This window comes from Rhamphochromis sp. 'chilingali', assembly GCF_963969265.1.
Source record: "Rhamphochromis sp. 'chilingali' genome assembly, chromosome: 3".
NCBI lineage: Eukaryota > Metazoa > Chordata > Actinopteri > Cichliformes > Cichlidae > Rhamphochromis > Rhamphochromis sp. 'chilingali'.
Window position 1 is genome coordinate 4,427,588 of NC_137931.1, and position 22,019 is coordinate 4,449,606.

Here is a 22,019-nt window from a genome sequence, read left to right on the forward strand (position 1 = left end):
TTTGCTGTGTCCCCCACATGGCTTGTGGCAAACTGCAAACGGGACTTCTTATGGTTTTCTGTTAACAATGGCTTTCTTCTTGCCACTCTTCCATAAAGGCCAACTTTGTGCAGTGCACGACTAATAATTCCCCCACCTGAGCTGTAGATCTCTGCAGCTCGTCCAGAGTCACCATGGGCCTCTTGGCTGCATTTCGGATCAGCGCTCTCCTTGTTCGGCCTTGTTCGATTACACACAGGTGCACTCTATTTAGTCATTAGCACTCATCAGGCAACGTCTATGTGCAACTGACTGCACTCAAACCAAAGGGGGCTGAATAATTACGCACACCCCACTTTGCAGTTATTTATTTGTAAAAAATGTTTGGAGTCATGTATGATTCTCATTCCACTTCTCACGTGTGCACCGCTTTGTGTTGGTCTTTCACCTGGAATTCAAATAAAACTGATTCATGTTTGTGGCTGTAATGTGACAAAATGTGGAAAAGTTCAAGGGGGCCGAATACTTTTGCAAGCCACTGTAACAGACAAACCTGAAAACATAAGGACAGCGGGGAATACACAGAGATGACACAAAGAAGGCTGGATAGAGAGACGAGTAGTAACACTGATTAACACAGTAATGCAGACGACACAACGAGGAACACAGGCAGACACATACTATAAATACACACAAGGTAATGAGGGAATGACACACAGGAGGGGAGCACAGCTGATCCTAATTCACAAGACGAGACACAAACCTTCAAAGTAAAACAGGAAACAGACTGTTTTACAACACAAACTCGGGGACACGAACAGAACACAGAGGAAAGATACAGGTAGAGATCAACCTAAGAACTAATACAAAATCAGAATTAACACAAAGTACACAAGGTGATACCAAAAATGAAACAAAACGCTGAACGACCCAGGACCATGACAGAACTAGTTTTTCAGCGTCACTCTGAGACAGGATATTTCTAACTTTAGAGATGTTGCACAAATGGAAGAAAGCAGTCTTGCATATTTGTTTAATATGTGCGTTGAAGGACATGTCCTGGTCAAAAATGACTCCAAGGTTCCTCACAGCGTTACTGGAGGCCAAGGTAATGCCATCCAGAGTAAGAATCTGCTTAGATACCATATTTCTAAGATTTTCAGGGCCGAGTACAATAACCTCAGTTTGATCTGAATTAAGAAGCAGAAAGTTAGCGGCCATCCAGGTCTTTATGTCTTTAAGACATTCCTGCAGTTTAACTCATTGGTGTGTGTTATCTGACTTCATGGACAGATGGAGCTGGGTATCATCTGCATAGCAGTGTAAATGTATGCTATGTCTTCTAATGATGCTGCCTAAGGGAAGCTTGGTAATGGGAGCGTTGCCAGCAGAAGGCTGAAGTGGAATCTCCCAGAAAGCTGCAGAAGAAAAAACATGAGCTGAAATGGTGGATTTCAGTCAAATAAGGAGAACTGTGGCTTTCCTCAAACCTTTGACCAATCACCTTAGTGTCCTGTTTATCAACCATAATAAAAAGCATTTACTGTGTGGGCATTTTTTTGTTTGGGTCTCCAAACAGCAGAAAGAAATGGCAGCCATTTTTTAAACTTTACCTTCAACTGGTAAATAGATTTAAGAGAAAGCACTTTGATCATATTTGTGACGTGTCCCAAACTGTTGTTGTCGCCTCATTTATGTTGATAAAACAGCTCTAAAACCAATCTCACAATATAAATCTGTAAAATGGGCAGAAAACCTGCTGCTGGTCCCATTTTAATCAAACCAACCCAAAGAGCAGATATTCATGTGTACACAGGAGGTTATTTGTGCAGATGCATAAAACACAAACTGTTGGCTTTCTGCAGTCTCTCACTCCTGAAAGTGTTGGCAAGTGTTTTGGATTTATTATTTATATAGATTTTAATGGCACCTGTGTAATGTTAACTAAGGTTTTTATTGTTTATGTGTTTTTTGTTTAGTCATTCCCTGACTTACCTGTGGGTTCTGGGATGGTTTTATTTAAATTCTCCAACAGATCATTCCTGTTTATCCTCCCCAAAAGATTTTTAGCAACTTCAAAAGTGTTGATAGAGTAGGTATCAAACATCAGATCCACTATGTCCGTCCTCTCTGCATTCTCCAGTTTACTCACTGGGATTGCTGGTAAACCTTCTACAGACCCGTTCTTCAGATGCCACTTAAATTCTTCAAAGTCATCACGTCCCAAATCCTTCAAAGTCCCCAGAAGGATTTCTTTAGGTGTCGTCATCTTTTACCCTGTAAGGACCCGATAAACAAAGACTGTAACAACAGCTGGAGAGGTAATTGTCTGATTTATCAGAATTTAACTTGATTCTAACAGCAGTTCATCACAATAAATTTCTAAGGCTCAGAATGCAACAAAATTGCACATGAAGAAGCACATAGAGAAGTATCCAAGTAACACTTTGCTACAATATAAAACAAACTATTATAAATAAAGAAAATATATAAACTAAATATATACACTACCCGTCAAACGTTTTAGAACAGCCCAATTTTTCCAGTGTTTTTGTCACGGTTTGCGAGCCGTGTGTAAATTATTAAAGGACCCTTTATGCAGGCAGCTCAGATGCAAGTGAGTTTATTCATCACATGGTGATACAAACAGAAATGGCGAAGGTGAGCATGGAAACTAAGCAAAAACCTAAACTGGGAAAACTAACAGTACACGAATATGAAGAATTACACGAAGGGAAGACGAAAACACGGAACACAAGGGGTGGGAGCAAAGCACCACAACACATCACTATATAGTAGTGATGGGTCCAGCAACACTGATGCACCGACGCTTGTATCAAGCTCACAGAGCGAAACCTGTATCGGTGCGTGTGTCGCTTTAAGAAAAAGTCACGTGATCGATACAGCTGCTGTATCGCTCATTACCAACGCGCTAAACTGTGTTTAAAAGGTACCGCATCTGCATCTGTCAATGGGATGAGTCGCCACCAAAAAACCCCCCAAAAAACCAAAATTACTCTCGCAAAGATAAAAAAACAAAAAAAAAAAAAAACATCTCTCCATAACAAAATTGAGCTTGAAAGAAAAAAAAATGTTTCTGCTGTGTGGGATCATTTTGATCTTTTAACTGCAAATAAGGGAATAGTTTGTCTGTCTTTGTTTCAGTGTAATCTATCAGAATAGGAAAAACAGCAATGTGACTTGCAGTGTAAATTATTTATTTTCTATTCTGCTGAGCTTTGTTACACAATCAAAAGCACCTCCTCAGTGTTCAGGCATTACAGAACCAAACATGAAAATGAGGAGACAAACACACCGAGAATGAACACAGGTCGGCCTATATTGACACTGAACTGCTTTATCATCATTTTTTAATTAACATGCGTTTTATTATTTTGAAATCAAGCACCTAGGAAGTCTGTTCTGGACCATGCAGTCCTGAGTTTTATTATAACGGACTGCCAACCCCTTAGTATTGTGGAGAGTGTCGGAGAGAAACATTCCAAGATCAGAGGATCCTTTAACGTACTGGGGGAACAGGAAGACATCTTATCTGAACCTTTTCCACCTGGCTTTACAGTTTTTGTGTACCCCAGCTTCATCTGTGCCTCTGAATTTTCCAAAGCTGGGGAAATGCACCTTAGAACACACATGCATCAACACTACAATGAGCGGGCGGAGGGAGGTTTTGGAGTCTTCTCACACCCCCGTTCTCTGCGACAGGCACGTGCAGAGGGGGGGGGGCTAGAGGGGCTTGAGCACCCGCCCCTTTCCTGATGGGTGCCCAAGGTGCCCTTTTGTTGAGGCAACTTTTTAAAAAAAAAAAGTATTATTTTTTTTTTAATGTGTGCGTGCGGAGTCCTGTCTGTGCCCTTCAACAATAATATTTAACTATTAATCACAGTTTTGCTAAATAAAAGGATCTGGCTTGCATCAGTCACATGATCACATTTAACCAATGATCGCCCTCGACGGCAGAACGCGCTGGTTACGAGCCGGGAACGAGCTCACAAAGAGCACGCGCATCTTTTGCGGTCCGGAGCTGTAGGAGAAACACAAGTTAACTCAGAGACACAGACTGATGCGACAAAACCAGTAAGTAGCTGTACAGCGTACACTGTAGTGTGTAGCACCCAGGAGTATTAGCTTATTACGTACACGTTGGTAAGTTGTCTTGTGGCAATTTGACGAACTGAAACAAACGAGCGTGCTGTGTGTGCAACAGCGTGACAAACATTACCTGTCCTTTTATTAACTGCACATGTAGTGCTGGTCATAGCTGCTGGCTACCTGTGTAAGGCTGTCATGGGTCTGTAGCTCTGTCACCGTTTTAGTGAACATATTTAGTTTTAAAGTAAGTTACAGAGCATTTCCTGCCCTTCTGGGGGGATTATATTTCACTAAAAAACGATCTAATATACATGTCCACATAATTATGCATTATTATAATTATAATATATTAAAAACACGCTGTATTTTAAAGAACATACATTAAGATGCAGATTATATTAGATTTATATTTTAAATAAGACAAAATTTGGATTTTACAGCAGTAAAATGATTGTATCTCTATACATGTAATAAGCTTTGCCCTGCACAGAGTGGATAGTGAAACAAATGGAATCATCATAAATACATTATTTCATATTTATTACTTCCCCCTCCTCATTGCTTTATTATTGTAGCTCTAGTAATAAATAATAATGTAAGGATTCTGGATCAGCACCATGATGCCCATAGTATATACAGTATTCTGAAGAAGGTCTAAAATGTCCCAGGACACAGCTGGGAGTGATTGACAAGATGAGACAGAGGAAACGCAAACTAAACACACTGACATGAGACACGGACCTTCACCACAAAGCAGTAAATACATAGACTGAGGCTACGTCCACACGTACACGGGTATTTTTGAGAACGGAGATTTTCCGTTTTTGTTTTCAAAAATAATCCCGTCCACACGTAAAGGCAGAAATGAAGGAAAACACTGCTAGGAACATGCCAAAGCAACAGGTGGAGATATATTCCTAACCGTGCAGAAATGCTGGCCAATCAGAAGTCTAGAAGCCTCGGTGGGAAAAAGTAAACAAAGCTGGGGCATAGAAGGAGAACCAAGTCGTATGTGTGGAGGGACAGTAACTGTGTGTATATGTAATCATTTAAACACTGCAGAAAGTACAATTAACACTAATAGTATAATAATAGTACCTGAATTGTACGGAGCCCCTCTGATGACATGGTCCAAAAATAAATAAATTGTGGCCACAAAATACCCTCGAAATACTATTTTCGAGAGCACGAAATGGGTATAACGTGGCAACGAATTACGCATTTGTGGCAACATCATATTGATACAATTCCTGGACAGCTGCGTAGAGACACAAGCATGAGAGTAGGCTAAACCTATACACCGTGGACAGAGACGGTATGAGTGAGTTTTATTTTAGGCTGGGAATGAGCTACAATGCATTTTGAAAAGCCTGCAATGCAAGGAACCATTATTACGGAGAGACATTTAAACAGGATACTGAGAGCCCAGTTGCTTTACAGGACCTGGACGCCGGGATAGATTTTATTGTCAACCAACTGCAAGGGCCTGGGAAGGATCACGGTTATTGGTCAAGTGTTTCGTGCCCACAAATTAGCATTTCGTGCGCACGAAGTAGTATTTTGTGGCCACAATTGATTTATTTTTTGGACCATGTCATCAGAGGGGCTCCGAAGAATTGGGATACAGCCTCTGAGATAGAAAGTGTGCGACCGTGAACTCGACTCTCTTTATGACACATACACACACAGACACACACACAGACACTTGTTTTCAGATTTTAGTGAGGACACCAAAAAGCCTCAAAAATATCCTCAAACTCGTGAGGACGGCCATTTTGTGGGACTCTATTAGCCCACATAGTAGCATACCAACTCTTTGTCCTCACAAACATGTCTAAACAGGTACACACACACACACAGACACACACACAAACAGGTTTGTCAGGTTCCTCGGCTCGTTCTCTGCGTTCAGTCCATTGAAGGTGATTATTGAGCCAATCACAGCTACAGAGCTCACTGTGACTCTTCTTCTCTCTACAGTCACACAAACAAACACACTCAGAGACTCTGACAGCAAAACTACAACAATGTGGTGTTAACACTCACCCTGCCTCAGCTCCACCGTCCTCCTGCTGCTCTGACGGAGGCTCAGCTGTTTCTCTTCCTGTTCCCACCTGCTCGGGTGGCTCCTCCCCTCTGCAGTTACAGGAAATCAGGTGTGTGTGTCTCTTGTTGAGACTGGTTCTTCCTGCTCTCTATCATCACATTGGGTGTTTCCAAATTCAGGGAGAGGATGCTTCGAATGCCACATTTGTAGGAAATTGTATCACATGGACGCGACGAAGGCTGTTCAAATTTGAAGTCTTCCAAATGCGTCCTTCATTTCCCTGAATTTGAAGGATGGGTCAGGTGTGTCCTTTGTGGCCCAACATATCCCAGGATTCATTGCGGGCCATACAGGAGATATTTTTCTGATAATGATAGTGATCGAAGTGGGAGTTAATGCAGGAGACGAACACTTTCAAATGTAAGTATATGAAAATCTGGAGGTACAAAAGTTTTTATAGCGGGTGTGTTGTTAGGCTCTGGGCATCTGCATAGACATGTTCTTTTTTTGAGAATGTGAGGACAAACTTGAAAGAGAGACACTGTGAGAGTGGACACATCCACACTGCTGCTGCATCTGTGCTCACCACGATGGCCTCCTTCAGAGAGATGGAGGACTCACTCTGTCTTCTGGCTGATGTAAGTGTTCAGCTTTGAACAGCTGTCGTTCCAGCTGCTTTTAACTTTGTAGTTTCACATTTGTACAGACTTTATATTTTTTATAGACGTGTCATAAACCAGTCCTTAAATCATTTTCATTATCACAGATACAGTCTACACTCTGCATCATGAGCTGGTCAATATCGCAAAAGTTGTAATTCGTTTCATGTTTCATGTAAACTGCTCTGAGGTCACAGTGACACCAGCAGATGTAGTTACAGCCTCTCTGTCCCCACCATCCCGGCCCACGTAGACCGCAAAGGCCGGGTCCTCCGAAGGATGCAGCCGACGAATTGGAACACAGCTCATGTCTGACAGCAGTTTGAAGAGGAAATGGATTCTGTTCTGTTCTTCACTCATCACCTACCTGACAGCTGACACCTCACACCTGTTTCTCAGCTGCAGGTCAGACAGAAGGACACACAGAGGATGGAGGGAAGGAGGATGGATCTGCTAGTCTGAAAGTTGGTATGTCAGTTTCTGGTCAAGTTTTTGTTCAACAGGAAACATAAACAGAAGCAGGATTCATACCAGCCTCCACTTGAACAGCAGCCTGCTTAAACTGTCTGCGTGTCTCTAGCTGATCTCTGTCTCCTGCTGATGTCACAACGTCTCCGTTTTATTTGAACACTGGAGGTGAAGATGGCAGATTGTTGGCTAAAATGGATGTCTGTGGCATCCTGCATTTAATGTTCAGCATCTTTGTGAAAAACCCTTTAAAAGTTGTTTAACATGTCCAAAAATCCAAAACTGTTACAGATTACAAAGATGTTGTTTCTATGAGCTCAGGCTGTACTTGCTAGTTCACATTTCAGTAGTAATGTTGATGATGAGGATCATTATTTGTCATTGCTTTAGTTTTTATTCCACTGTTTCAAGGACATGCACTTAGTAGGGACAGCTGACTGGACAGGTCTTCAGTCTGTCTCGCTCTAAGACAGCTGGGTTAGGCTCCAGCGCCCCCGCGACCCTGAAAAGGATCAGCAGAAGTGGATGGATGGAGGGTCAGTTTGTCAACATTAGAAAAACAAACATACTACCTGCCTTAAATGTGAAATGGACGGGCTTTATGTTTGCTCGTTGTTTGCTAAAGAGACTTTTCTGCAGCATTTCTCTCCCGACTTCTTTGTAGCACCTTTCACTGTCACACATTTGATCTTTACAGCAGGGCTGTGCCATATCATATACCATACTATAGAATTTTGACATAGTAGCTATATAATGTTACTCCTACTTTATAGATCTCCATCACCCGATCCTCCGAAAACCTCTTGGAGTTGGCAGCACTCGACTGAGCCATTTTGTGCAGAAGAAGATTAAAATGATGCTTTAAAATCCAGATGTTATCTGAGCTCAGATCCTAAAGCCAGACCTCTGCATCTTCATTCTTGTGGAAAAGCAGAGCAGATGTTGTTTTCAGGAGGATGCTGCTATAATGGCTTTAGTTCCTTGCAGGTAATTATGACGACAGCGGAAGCAGCAGGAACAACAAACAGCCCAAACTAACAGACAAAATATTAATGAAAGTCCAACCCAATCTCCTCCATCCCCGTATCCTCCACTATTTGCATCTTCATCTGTGAAACCTGCAGAGCAGAAACAGTGTGTGGACAAAGTTAGCCGGTATGCAGACATGTTTGCTTTTGTTACAGGAGTTTGAAACACATCTGCAGCTCATTCAGAGGCTTTGGGGCCGTACACACTTCATTTTAAATCAGTACAGCCGATCACACAGCTGCTGGATGTTTCTTTGAATCATAAGAACATTAAGACAAACAAGATGATCATGAAAATCATATTAATGATTGATTTGGCCTACGTTTGATGCTGAACTGCAGTAGCTCCTGACATTGTGCTTTTATTTCGTCTGGGTTAGTTTGCAGCACTGCTGCACAGTTTACATTAAAGTGCACTTTTGCAGAGCAGACGACCCCCTGCACGACTGATGGGGTGAACCAAGGCCCTGCATCAGACAAAGAAGCATTATTTCAACTGTGAGTCATGCAAAGCAGCTCTAGTAGAGTCCTGTAAATGAACAGACTGGATCCCTGTAACGTACCACCTCAGTGACCAGTGGAAACATTCAAATGTTCAGGTAGTCATCCTAACTGACTTGGGGTTTCTGCCAGTGTGTTACAAGTGAAGCAGCTTGCCTGGTCTACACACTGGGACTCGTTTCTTTAAATCACCATTAATACAGTTTCAGCTGCTGACACATTCACTAGTGGGTAGTAATTAAAGCATGCTGCACCACTCATGAGTGCTATCATTCAGCACTCTCATTCATTTGTCTTAAAGCTGGTAATTAAACTCCCTGATGCCTCACTCTGTCTCACTCTTTTCTGTGTGTGAGAGAAAGAAGATGCAGCTGTGTTTCTAACAGCTTCTCTGGAGGAAGCCCTGCAACTCTAGAATCTCACCTGAGTCTGTGACTGTGAGCTTGATGGAGTGCCTGAACTCCTTGATGACTCTCTCACCACAGATGCTGTGGTTGGTTGGTTCACTCACTATGTATTAATAGACCTCTCTGCATTGAATCATATCTGTTATTAATCTCTGTCTCGCTTCCACAGCATGTCTTCATCCTGTCTTCCTTCTCTCACCCCAACCGGTCAGCAGATGGCCCCGCCCCTCCCTGAGCCTGGTTCTGCTGGAGGTTTACGTTGAAACCAAGCACACCATTGTTTTTCTTGTGACATTACCAATAAGTTTGATGTGTCACATGGCCCTCTTCCTATTGAAAAAACAAAAGTTGTATCCAAGATGGCCGACTTCTAAATGGCCACCATGGTCACCACCCATCTTGAGGAGTTTGCCCCTCACATATACTAATGTGCCACAAACAGGACTTTAATATCACCAACCATTCCCATGTTATTACGGTGTATCCATATAAATGGCCCACCCTGTACTTACATTATAACCAATCCGCTCCTTTATCCTCACTTAAAATATTTTTACTGAACTATTGTAATATTTGCTGCCATTGCTGCTGTCCTCTTGGCCAACTTACTCTTACAAAAGACATGTTTAATGTTAATGAGATTTTTTTTTAACTAAATAAATAAAGGTTATATAAAAGTCGCTGCCAAAAACTGATCGCGGCTTCTACCTTGTTACACGAATGTTGTTTGTGGCTCAAGATGACTTTATGTCATCCATGAGGGAAGCATTTGACATATGTTTCACATATTATAGCCCAACAAGTTACTTATAGCAGTTTAAATACGAGCAATCACTTTTTGGCAAATACCAGAAATCAGTTTTTGGCAGACAATCACTTTTTGGCACAACACCGGTGTCTAGCAGGTTTTATATTTTAGAAAGTTTAAACATCAGCTTAATAGAAGTAGTGTGGTCGTGAGTTTTGCATAAACAAATTTGTGCAAACCTCAATGAAGTGAAGCAACATTATAAAGAAGAGTGAGCCTAAATGACTCCCCAATGATGTGAGAGACTGATAGTCATACAGAAAACAATGACTTTGAGCTGTTGCTGCTAAACGTGCTTCTACAAGCAACTGAATCTTGGAGTGTACTTTGGTTTGTCTGCTCATAAATTGGTGGTTCATGATGATAAATGAACTTCTGAACTGGTTTAACATCAGTGCAGTGGCTGGTCTATTCCTTGATGTATATGTCAACGTTCAAAATGAGCCATTTAAATCAGCTGTGTTGGATCAAGGACACATCTAAACCCTGCAGGACAGCGGCCCCGAGGCCTGGAGTTCCCACCCTCAGTGCAGTGGAAATAGTCTCGTGCCAGTCTTGGTGCTGCCTTTGAGTCTATATTGCCGAACACTGTGCGCACACATTTTTTTCCTTCCTAAACAAACACACATTTGTAAAGGAAAATTTAAATTGAACTCACAGTTGGCGGTTAATCGTTATATAGTTTAGATGTACACCGAGAGACGCATTTAGTGGGACTTTTACACCGCCACAGATTTTCTTCTTCTTTTTTGTTACATTATTGACATATACTAGATATTTTAACCTAAGCAGCAACAATCATGTCTCTGGTACAGGCACTTTCCACCATGCAGGTTAAGCTAAAATGTGACTTGAAACAAATTCTGGGTTTCCGTTCCATAAAGGTTCATTTCATCTGGTAAGTTAGCCCCTGAGGTAACAGTCTATGTGAACATAACATACTCACTGACTCACACTCAACTTGATTGATAGTGATTTCCTGAATTAGGCAAAGCGCACAGAGGAAATTCATTTGCATATGTTTGTTTTCACAATCACTGAAATCCAAGTTAGGCATGTTTCCCTTTGTTGTTGTTGTTCTTGACACGAGTGCTTCAGTTATTTTCTCATCAGTATGTTAGGACAGAAAGGATTCTGTTGTGGATTTATGATCATCTCACGTGTGTCCATCTTTCAAACTCTTAGATTGTGTAGACATTAATGCAGCTGTCAGACTGTAGGCCAGTTTCTTTGCACTGTAAGCATTGATTGGATGCTACTGTAGCAATCAGTGCTTACACAAAACGTCCCTGCGTAAACCCTCAGACACACAACAAACAGATCAATAGTATCTGAAATTCAGAGTACGGATCTTTTTACACATTTCTCACAGAAAATCACCTAAATCGCTTTCGTGTGAGATGCACATCATGTTTGCCTCATAAAGACTTGCCCTGTATGTATTCATTTCTTTTGACTTTCACGTGGAATTGTCACCTAATATAACAGGTCCATCAGTAAATGGTGTCTATCTTCAGTTTCTGTCTCCTAGACTTTGTCCCTGTCAGGTTACAGCTGAATAGATAGTCATATCATGCAGAGACTGCATCGTACTATAATGCTCGTATGATCGCATTTGTCATAAGTGGACTGGTCTTGTTGAAACTTTGCATAAACCTTGCCCAGTAAACTGTGAGTGCTAACATTTCTATGGCATATGCAAATACTTTAGACAAATCCCACAGTTGTCTATATTTGTATATTTGACAGTTTAATGAAGCATTTAGAAATCAAAGGTCAGATTAAAATGCTGGATCACAATAGAATGTGATATCACACAATACAATATTTTTAATATCACACACAGCATGAAAGTTTGCTAGTGTATATTATAAAAATATTACAGTATGTTGGTATAACTTTATCCCCTCCTAGTTTTTAAGATACAAATTTTGGCCCACACTGATTTGTGATCATATTCCTCTGTCCACTAAATGAAGATGGAGGCTCTGCTCTTTATTTCTGTGTTTCTCTGGAGAATCCTGGTAACATGATGGCTTTCTGTCTCTAAACACACACGAGCTTAACTCCGAATGAACATGATCAGAGTTCATTGAACCAACTCTGATCAGTCTTTTCTAAGGGTTTCAAGCCTTTCTTGTTCGAGCCTCTCTTTGTTGTTGCTACAGTTATGTGTAATTATTAATAGTATTGCAGATGTTAGCCTCTGCCTGCAGTGTTGATGTGGGTAAAGGCTTTAACCATGGATTAGCGGCAGGTCCCAGCTTGTAAATTGTGGAGCATTAATGCCCACTCCAGCTCCTATAACCAAATATAAACAGTTGGGATGAGAGTTAGCTCAAGCCACTACAACAGCCAGCAAGAATGATCTGTTCATGCTAGCATTAACAGTGCCTATACACATAGCGACACACGGGGGAGGGGCCTAACTAATAACCAAGATGACTACAGGCTTGGAGGTGCTAAAAGTCAGATATACCAGGAGCAGTTTGGGCTTTAGACCAAATTTTGTGTAATTATAACAATATGTAATTTAGGACCTGGTTACATATGATGCTGCTGATTTTTTAAATCTAATTTTTACGTTGCATTAATTTCTTTTTGTCAGACAGGGAATCAAACAAGTTCTGTTTTCTCGAATGAATCCCACTGTTATTTGTTTGTCCTACCAACAGGGATGTTTACATGGTATTCATGACTGCTGCACCTGATGACTTTCACAGCTTGAGGACTGCAAACATTTCCCAACAAGACATGAGTGGTGGGGTGATCGTTGGTATTCCTGATCAGGTGAGGATCTGTTCCCATCAAACCACCAAAACCAGTTGTTCAGGATGTTTACAGGATGAAGAATCCCCAGTTATTCTTTGTGGTTGGAATGTGCCTACATATGGCTGTGTGGGATTCTGGCTTACTTTAGGGTCAGAGCAGTTGGTATGTGGAGCAAATACTGACACAGTCAGAGTGGGCAAACCAGCAATAGGCTTGTTGTCATACCTGGAAGTCTGAAAGCTCCCGATGCTGGATGGTCTTTCTAGTTTTTAATGACAGGTCGTCTAACAAAGCTTCCATGAGGTGCTATAATGGAGACTGTCCTTTTCAAGGAGTTTCTCATGTCTTATCCTACTTTTTTCTTTTTTTTAATTACCGGAGTGAGAATTTGAAATCCTCTATATTGACATGATTACATTTCTTCTATTAAATGAGAAGTACATTTTGAACACAGTATAGTGAACACAATATCCAAGAAGCTAAATCTGGTGAAATGGTTTCTTTAGCTGTCAGCTTGAAAGGCTGATTGGGGTATTTTTGTCACCTTGCATGCGGGTGGCATGGACACCCGACTTTTGTGTGCATTTATCAAAAAGCTTGGATGATTTTGAAGATCAGTGGCATTCAACTCATGATCAGCGTTCAAGTTTTCTTAAAATCTTGTAACATGATAACTAGAAAGAAGACAGCTAGGATTTTCAAACTGATCCATAGATGGATCTACTATGAAGCTGAGGGACAGCACTGCTTAAAAGATCCTTTTTAAATGACTCCAGCTGTCTGATTTAATGAGACCACGTGTGCTCAAGTTTCCTGCTCTGACTCGGCCTCAGAATGTCTAGAGGCAGAAATCAAGCACACTCAAAGGAAATAAGCGTATCAGTGGGCATGTGCTCAGCACGCAGAGTGGGAGTGACTAAAGGTGCCACTGCAGAGCATCGCAGTTGTTTCGTGTGATTAAGTTGTGTGTTTATGAACCTGTGAGTGTTAGTCCTTTTGGCAGGATGACTCGCATGAAGCTGTTATAATTGTTTGTGCATGTTAAAGTTATGCCTCAGTTCTTTGATACCATGTTGGTAGGATTATTTGGCACTAAGTTAATAGCAGTGGCTGTAATCTCCCGCAGTCATTACATCCAGCGGTATTACAAATAAAGGACTTTTCTATTGTTTAGTTTAACTGTGGCTAGCTTGCCATGTCCGTGCCTTATGATTGGCAATTTGTATGACGTGCTATTTAGGCAATATATGAGCTATAGTGACCCCTTGTGGATATTGTGAGATATTGCTGTGTTGAGTACATTATGTTTTCAATTGTTTTTCGAGTTATTTGTGACTCTACTAATGATAAAATTGCCTGTTTCTGTTTCCAGAAAACCATTGCTCATAGTCCCACATACTATACAATGATAAGTTCAAGTATGGCTGTACCTAATTTGGATTAAGCCTGGCAAGCACTTTGATGTAAACATTTCTTCTGTGGGACTTAAAGACAGTTAACCCAACTCCTGGACTGCTGCAGTCTTCCTGACAGAAAGCTTAGGCCAGGCTTGTATGCCCAGTATATATATTCTATAACGTGTGTAACTACTTCGTTTAGTTGTTTTGGTTTGGATTTAGTTTAGTTGTTTTTCTTTTCAGTGTATTTCAGTGTCAGTAATTTGTGTAGTGCTCACTCACATTTTCAACTGGAAAAGACCTGCAATAGAAACGTATTTAGGAGCAAACAAGTGAATGAAAAGTTTGACATCATTAAGCCCAAACAGCACCTAGTTTTCAACAAAAACACATAACATAAGAGCAGCAGTGACGATGCAGCTGACACAGATGAACCCATTTAAACTGGTCCCAGTGTTTTTAGCCTAACTTGAGTCTTGAACCATTGGGGCAAATGAGAAATTCCAGCAGTTCTTGAAAGCAGCAACTCTGTGCTTTTTTGTGATGTTAGGGACATTATGGTAACTCGAGGCAGAACACCATCCAAATCTTGGTAAATAACACATGAAAGAACAAAACAAACAATGGTAAAAAGAAGCCAAACGTGTGATAACATTGTTCCATCACGCTCACTCACTATTCTCTCAACCTTTGCCTTCACGGGGCTGCTGCAACAATGTACCTGGGATTACCGTAATGATGCAAATATTAATGAAAAGTGCAGAGTTGCTGCTCTCAGGAATCATTGGACTTCTTTTAATTGAGGAAATGGATCAGGAGTTACGGTAGTTACAGATGTTTAATACAACCCTAGAAAAGAGCTTTCTGTAGTGCTGTGCGATACGGAAAGATTTTTTATGTATCCGATACAAGTAAATACAGGGCTGATATGATCTCTACTTTTTAATGTGGATGATGCATCATCAAAATGCCAAATTGTTTACATTTTCATGACCTTTACGTTGTTTTTTAGGGGGCTTCATCCTAATGATTATTAATGAGTTAAAACCGAGGACAGAAATAATAAAAGGATTTAGTTTGTAGCCCATAGTTTAAAAACAGTAATCACACATTATCCCTTTCTTTAACAGCAACACAAAAGGATCATTATATTCCATTAAATCTGAGCCATATTATATTCAGTATATTTATTTTAATTTCAGTAAATGTTTTTATTTAAATGACATGTTTCAGTGAGATAAATGTGTTATTTCAAGGTCGTTGCATCATTTTTACTTTTCGAGTTGGCTAAAATAAGAATTAGCCAGTTGCACTTTAAAGTAATATAACCAACATATCGCCACAGTTATCTACCTGGATATTCTTCAGAGCATGCTTTCTTGCATGTGACAACAAGAGACCTCTCGGTTGTCTGGTGGAGCATTTAGCGCCTCGCTACATGTTTCCAAATCGGCCTTTCTTCTCAGTGAAAGCTGTCCTAGAGAAGTAAAGCAAGTTTGTAAGTTTCTCTCTCAATGTTTGTAACGCATTCCCACGTTAAGCTTAACAACCGATATATGGAGCGACTGCCGCGCCTCCTCTCCCCCTCCCTCTCCTGCTGCTACTTCAATCATGAAACTGATCAATGATCAGCTGATCGCAAGTTCCGTCTCTCTTGTTTGTTTCCCACTTTGCGCCAGAAAGAGGAAACCAGCAGATAAACCACAGCAGCACGTTTAAGCTTGATAAGCTGTTGTTAGAATTTATTTAATATTACTTTAATGCCTAATGCTATAAGTAGCTGACAGCTGGTAACTGTGCAGGGGCGGGTCTAGCACGGTTTTGCCAGGGGGCCAGCTGGGGCATTAACAGGGAAAAGGGGGGCACAAAGAAATACTTTTCTTTCTTATTCTCGTTTAAAATGTCTCGCTTTTAATAAATAATTATCTGAATCTTACAACCAAAGTTTTTATCTAACGTAAAATGTATAGAAATCTAATATTGTATATAGTAACTATTAAGTCTAATATATACCCTAGTAAGTTATAGTACTTTTTCCTTTGGGAAGATACCATCTGTGCAGTCTGCAGTTCTGTTGAAGAAAGATGTTGAATCTATTTAACTGTTGTTGAAAAATAATTGATTTCTGTGCATTTTTTTTAAATACATGCATTAAATTAAAGTCGATTATGTCGATTAAGCATGACGAGGCAGAGGGTGGGCGATGGTTCCCTTTAGTTTTTTTTTTTGCTGGGAGTTTGCAACCCTATTAGTTAGGTTGTTTAATATTTCTGCTAAGTACTCTTTAAAATACCAGAATAGGGAGTGATAGGTTTTGTATTGTTGATTGTCATTTATGCTTAGAAATATTTACTTATATATGCTTAGAAGTATATAATCATTTGTAGATTGAAAGAATGTCTCATTCTAGGAGGTCTGTAACAACTCTGTGTAGCATGAAGAGGGGGTGAGTTCACTCCCCTACAGAGGAGAGGTCGTATCTTCTTTTGCTGATTTATGGTATAGCAAACACACGTATATCTGTTTAAGTATAAGAGCCTTTTGTTAGATGGACCCAGACTTCTGGCACCAGCTTTGGGGAGTCTTCACAGGGTCACATCTTGACCTCACACAAGTCACACACACACACAGGCAAGGTACTCTTTGTGTGTATGTAGACGTCATATGTTAATGAACCTATGCATATTCATGTAACCTCAATAAAAGAACAGTGGTACGGGTGGACGGACGAGAGTGACTGGGGTCAAGCGAAGGAATGGCGCTTTGTCCGGTCATTTCTCCCGTGCACGAGAAACATGAAGTCTTTGCCTACTTGTGTCTTGCTTTGCAGTGTAATTATATTGTCTTCAACGTTCCAGCGGATGGGTTCAAGCTACAAACCTATCAACAGAGATGCACATCACCTAATATGCTTAATTGGTAGTAGGCTTTTGAGCCTATACAGCTTGGAAGACAGCATGCATGAAGAGGATGATGTGGACAAAATACTCATTTGCCTAATAATTCTGCACTCCCTGTATGTGTGTGCGTGTCCAGGGTTCAGCTGAGACAGTGTCCTTCGCCCTGCCAGGCTAAGTAAACAGTCTTCCAGCCAACCCAGGTGGCCTTGCATGGAATAGGAAGGAACAGACTCAACACAGTCGTTATCAGGGTGTTTTTGTTCGGCTCCAGCCTTGAGCCCACAGCTGGCGCCGAGAGGGTCTCCGCATAAGTGATGGTGCTTTTTACTTTAGTGCGAACAGCTCATATGAATTTCAAAGCAGTTCTACAGTCCAACACTGGTCTCTCAATCTCCCGTTGGAGAGCTGCGAGCTTCGCCATACTTGCGTTCTGTGATGTTGTCATTCTTGTGCTCAAGGAGCCGATTCTGAGAACTCACGGCAGTGTGCCTCCCGGAGATGTCATCCAATTTGCGCCCAGAGATGTTATTCTGAGCGAGCCCTTCCGAGATGTATCCAGTCTGCAGTCAGAGATCTTATTCTGAGTATCCACAGCAGCCGTAGCCTCTCCAAGATCTTATCCGTGCTGACTCAATGAGCCCATTTTGAGAAACTCACGCCTCTCCCATCGTTCCAATCCCAGTGGGCAGCCTTGTGGGGGTTTGAACAGCCGGTTCCGCTTTCTCAAGCCAGCTCCGATCAGCCAGAACCCTGTTACCATGGTTCCGAATAGGTAGATATCTTCAGCACGCAGACTCACCCGAGCCCAAACTTCTCGTTGAGAAATTGCATTTAGGGACCAGTTTTCAACAGGACAATGACCCCAAACACACCTCCAGGCTGTGTACTAGAAGAAGTATACTAGATGGCGGCGCGCACAGACGCAGCGGCTCTATGCTCTCCACTTGAGTGCCTTTCTTTTTTGTTTCTCCACTTTTTCTTCTTCTTTTGTTTTCCTTATTGTGAAGCCAAATTTTCCTACAACCATCTGGAATTATGCAAGATCGGATATAACAGCCAGATCCCCATTACCAGTGATTATCAGAGGGTGCACAACATCCCCCCAGAGATAGCGAGAACATCGGGTGCTCCGTGGATTGTTATCGGCTCTGCCAAGAAACGCAGGCGGCGGAAGGAACGCAAACAAAAGCGGGGATGCCTGTCGGGCCTGCTGGCCAGGCTAAAGAAGCAGCCTTTCAAACCACCGCTCCCGAGCATCTTTCTGACCAGCGCACGGTCGGTCGTCAACAAAATAGATGAACTGAACCTACTTCTCGCCGCACAGCCAATCGTCCGTGACTGCTGTGTCCTGGTCGTCACGGAGACATGGCTCACTCCGCGAGGCTCCTGCCTACGACAGCCGTAACGCTCCGACAATCCATCAAGCGGTGGTAGCTTAGCAAAGTCGTACTGAAACATCTGACAGATTTTCGAGCGCCGTGCACATAAAATCGTTTCGAGGTCAGTAAACACAACCAGAGTTCATACATAAGGCACACGGGGTTATAAGGGGCTCTGTCGACTTTCAGAAAAATCAAAGGATTGATTTTAAGTGCGCCGTATTTTCCAAACAACACGGTAATAACGACGGCCCACTAGCATGCTCTACCAAAAATAGTGCTTTGTTGTGTATCTGACGGACAAAAGCTAAACCAGTTCCACACCACTGAAGCTGCAGCATTTTTACAAACCAGTTCTGGTTCATCCGTTTCATTTAGCGATCCACTTTCGCTCTTCTCATTCTGCGTCATCATCCAATTCCACCTGTGATCTTGTGTCACCATTGCTCTCTGAGCTTTGTGTTGCTTCTTCTGTCACCTGACAAATAGGACATACATGACAATAAGAATAAAATGTGGAGCTGCTTCAGTGTGTCTGTCACTTTGTGCAGATCTTGACTGATCAGTAATGTTTGTAGGCTGAGTGCATTTTTAAAACAAGTTGTGCAAACTGCACTACAAGGTGGAATATTTGCAAAATCATAACTATGACCTATGAATACGTCAGTGCCATTAAGATGAAATTCTTGTGTCACCAACATTTTAACGTTAGGCATATAATTCTAACAGCCTCTGTAAACTAATATTCTGGCTGCTCGAGGCTGCTGTTTTCTCTGACAGCTTCACTTAGATTAGAATTAGAAACGCTGCTCTGAGACTGAGAGAACTAACAGTGCTGCATGTTGTGCTGTTAGTTTCCAAAACACGTTATTCATGGTTACATACAGTTTTAGACTGATGTGGGCCAAAGCCTAGCATAGCCTGCAACGTTATTGTGACGGACACATTTTATGTGTCAGACCCAGGACCCTGAGCAGTTATGGACTAATATTATAATGTATGTATTTTGTATTGCTGTCCCTCGTTCTCCCTGCTTGTAGACGTGTGTGTGTGCGTGTGCGTGTGTGTGTGTGTGTGTGACCCTGGCAGGTGATTGGCCACACCTGCAGCTGATCAGGCCTGTCGGAGGAGCTATTTGAGAGTGTGGTGGAGCTCTCTCCGACGCTGGATCATTGCGTGGCTTCACGTCAGTCTCTCGACCAGTTCCTAGTTTGAGTCTGCTGCATTATTGTGTGTCTGACGGCTTCCTCTCTCTTATGTCCCCAGGAGTTACGGGGAGACGAGAGGACAGCGAGCACGGGGTGCTCATCACGGAGAAGCGGAGACAGGAGCACTAGCACTGGGAAGAGGACACGTCACGGGAGTCGGGAGAGCACGGGATTTATTGTCATGTCTGTCCATCGCTGTAAATAAACGCACTGCTTGTACATAGAGCACCGCGCCTGTGTCCTCCTTCCCTACACCCCCACGGTCTGCCAGCCAGACCGTGACATTATGAGTGAACTTGGCTTTAAGTGACTTACAGGTTTCTCTGAAAAATACTTTCTTATATCCAGGTTCTTCCTCTTTGCTGCCGTCCTCCTCTCCTCCTGGGAGCGCAGGCTTGCCGCTGCTAAAACTCAACAGAGCTCCCTGAAAGGTTCAGCCAATCACATTGGCCATATTTGTCACATGAGGTAGGACTCCAGTACAGGACGTAATTTAACTCTTTCGGCACCGCTGGGTGAATGAGACGTTGACAGATCTTTTTTTCTTCTTTCTATCAGGTTTGCTTTTCTTTACTCGAAGAGATCAAATTATTGGTGAGGACAATTCAATAATCGCTGGATATTGGTGGGGACATGTCCCCTCCGTCCATGCCAAATCGACGCCCTTGCCTGAATCGATTCAATCCATGATTCGATTCGATTCGATTTGGGGAAATTTTGCCTCAGACAGTCAGCAATATTATAATTTAGATCATACCCCCCCCCCACACACACACACACACAGCCTTATGGGTACAGTAGTCTCCTGCTACACCTCCTTTTAGCTAAAGACATACTTCATAATGACTCACTCAGCTCACAAGAACAGGAATGCAGAGCATTATCAAATGTTAAAATGATACACATCTCTCACTTGTTCACTTACATTTAAACGAAACACATAATTGTAAACATCTCTAACAGCCTAAGCCAGCTTTGAATAGGGCCTGAATGGATAACTTCAGAGAATTACACATCCAATCTTACACGAGGGCTCACCGCTCGACCAGATCTGGTAACAGTCCCTGTTGGTGTGAGGTGGCTCCTATTTCTCCTTAGAAAACCTGTCTGTCTCTACCACATAAGATCTGGGAGCACTGGCAGGTCCAACTACTGCTCCAGTGGTTCCTTCAGTAGTAATCCACACCTTCTGTCCTGACTCTATGTCTGCGGTTGTAGTGTTTTGCCTGCTCACGCCTCCCCTCCTCATCCTTCTCGCGAAAAGCCTGTAGGTCGGGCCACTTTGGCACCAGCTTCGCAGCAGCTTGTGGCAGAGAGGTACGCAGGTGTCTCCCCATGAGCAACTGTGCCGGTGAGAGCCCATGTTCCAGTGGGGTGGCCCTGCACGCTAGCAGTGCTCTGCTGTAGTCACAGTCCTCTCAAGTCTTTAATGGTACGATCAGCGCGTTCTGCCTCCCCGTTGGCTTGGGGGTACCTGGGGCTGCTCGTTTCATGTGTGAACTGGTACTCTTTAGCAAAGTGCTTGAACTGTTCTGATGAAACTTGCGGCCTGTTGTCCGATACCACAGTTTCGGCAACTGCATGTCTTGCAAAGGCCTCTTTTATAGCATTAATAGTGACCTCTGCTGTTGTGTCTCTCAGTTCAGCAAGTACCAACGACCAGATTTGGTGTGTGGTAGTAACAGGCAAATGAACTTTTGTTTTTTAATGATTTGAATATATATGAATGCTTGTGCATAAATACACAAACAATACACATATGCTTTCATGCTTTCAATTGTGTCATTTACGTGATCTAGGTCAGCGGTCTCCAACCTTTTTTGCACCACCGACCGGTTTATGCCCGACAATATTTTCACGGACCGGCCTTTAAGGTGTCGCGGATAAATACAACAAAATAAAACTAGTACCGGTACCGAAAAAGAAGATTTATTCATAACACACGTGAAAAGACCCAGGAAAACCGAGTTAATGATAAAAACGATAACAAAATAACGCTGAAAAGCAATAAAAACCCTGAAAACCAGACATTTCACACCTGAGCCTCAACTCTCGCGGCCCGGTACCAAACGACTCACGGACCGGTACCAGTCCGAGGCCCGGGGGTTGGGGACCGCTGTTCTAGGTAGCTCTGTTTTGGAAGTTCAGTTCAAGCTAGAAATGTGCTTTGGAGTTTGTACGTGTTTTGTCTCTAGGGGCCACCACATATACAGTGGGGCAAAAAAGTATTTAGTCAGCCACCGATTGTGCAAGTTCCCCCACTTAAAATGATGACAGAGGTCAGTAATTTGCACCAGAGGTACACTTCAACTGTGAGAGACAGAATGTGAAAAAAAATCCATGAATTCACATGGTA

General features: G+C 42.2%; 2 protein-coding genes across 2 annotated transcripts in view; one reads left to right on the forward strand and one right to left on the reverse strand.

The window, feature by feature from the left end:
• The window catches only part of LOC308394299 (uncharacterized protein), a 1,060,216-nt gene extending 1,053,944 nt beyond the window's left edge, over positions 1–6,272 (reverse strand). Inside the window, exons 1-2 of the mRNA XM_080878552.1 lie at positions 6,136–6,272; positions 1,975–2,256 (exon numbers count right to left, since the gene is read on the reverse strand). Coding sequence (XP_080734678.1) covers positions 1,975–2,248 — 274 coding nt within the window. The 5' untranslated portion in view covers positions 2,249–2,256; positions 6,136–6,272. The remainder of the gene's footprint in view (positions 1–1,974; positions 2,257–6,135) is intronic.
• A 210-nt stretch (positions 6,273–6,482) lies between these two features.
• LOC308394482 (uncharacterized protein) lies at positions 6,483–20,091 on the forward strand (the record flags this gene model as incomplete). The annotated part of the gene is made up of 4 exons (XM_080878839.1): positions 6,483–6,556; positions 12,683–12,797; positions 19,722–19,860; positions 20,012–20,091. Exons 1-4 carry the CDS (start codon positions 6,507–6,509, stop codon positions 20,089–20,091), a joined length of 384 nt encoding a protein of 127 aa, XP_080734965.1. The 5' UTR covers positions 6,483–6,506.
• Between the last annotated feature and the right edge of the window lie 1,928 nt (positions 20,092–22,019).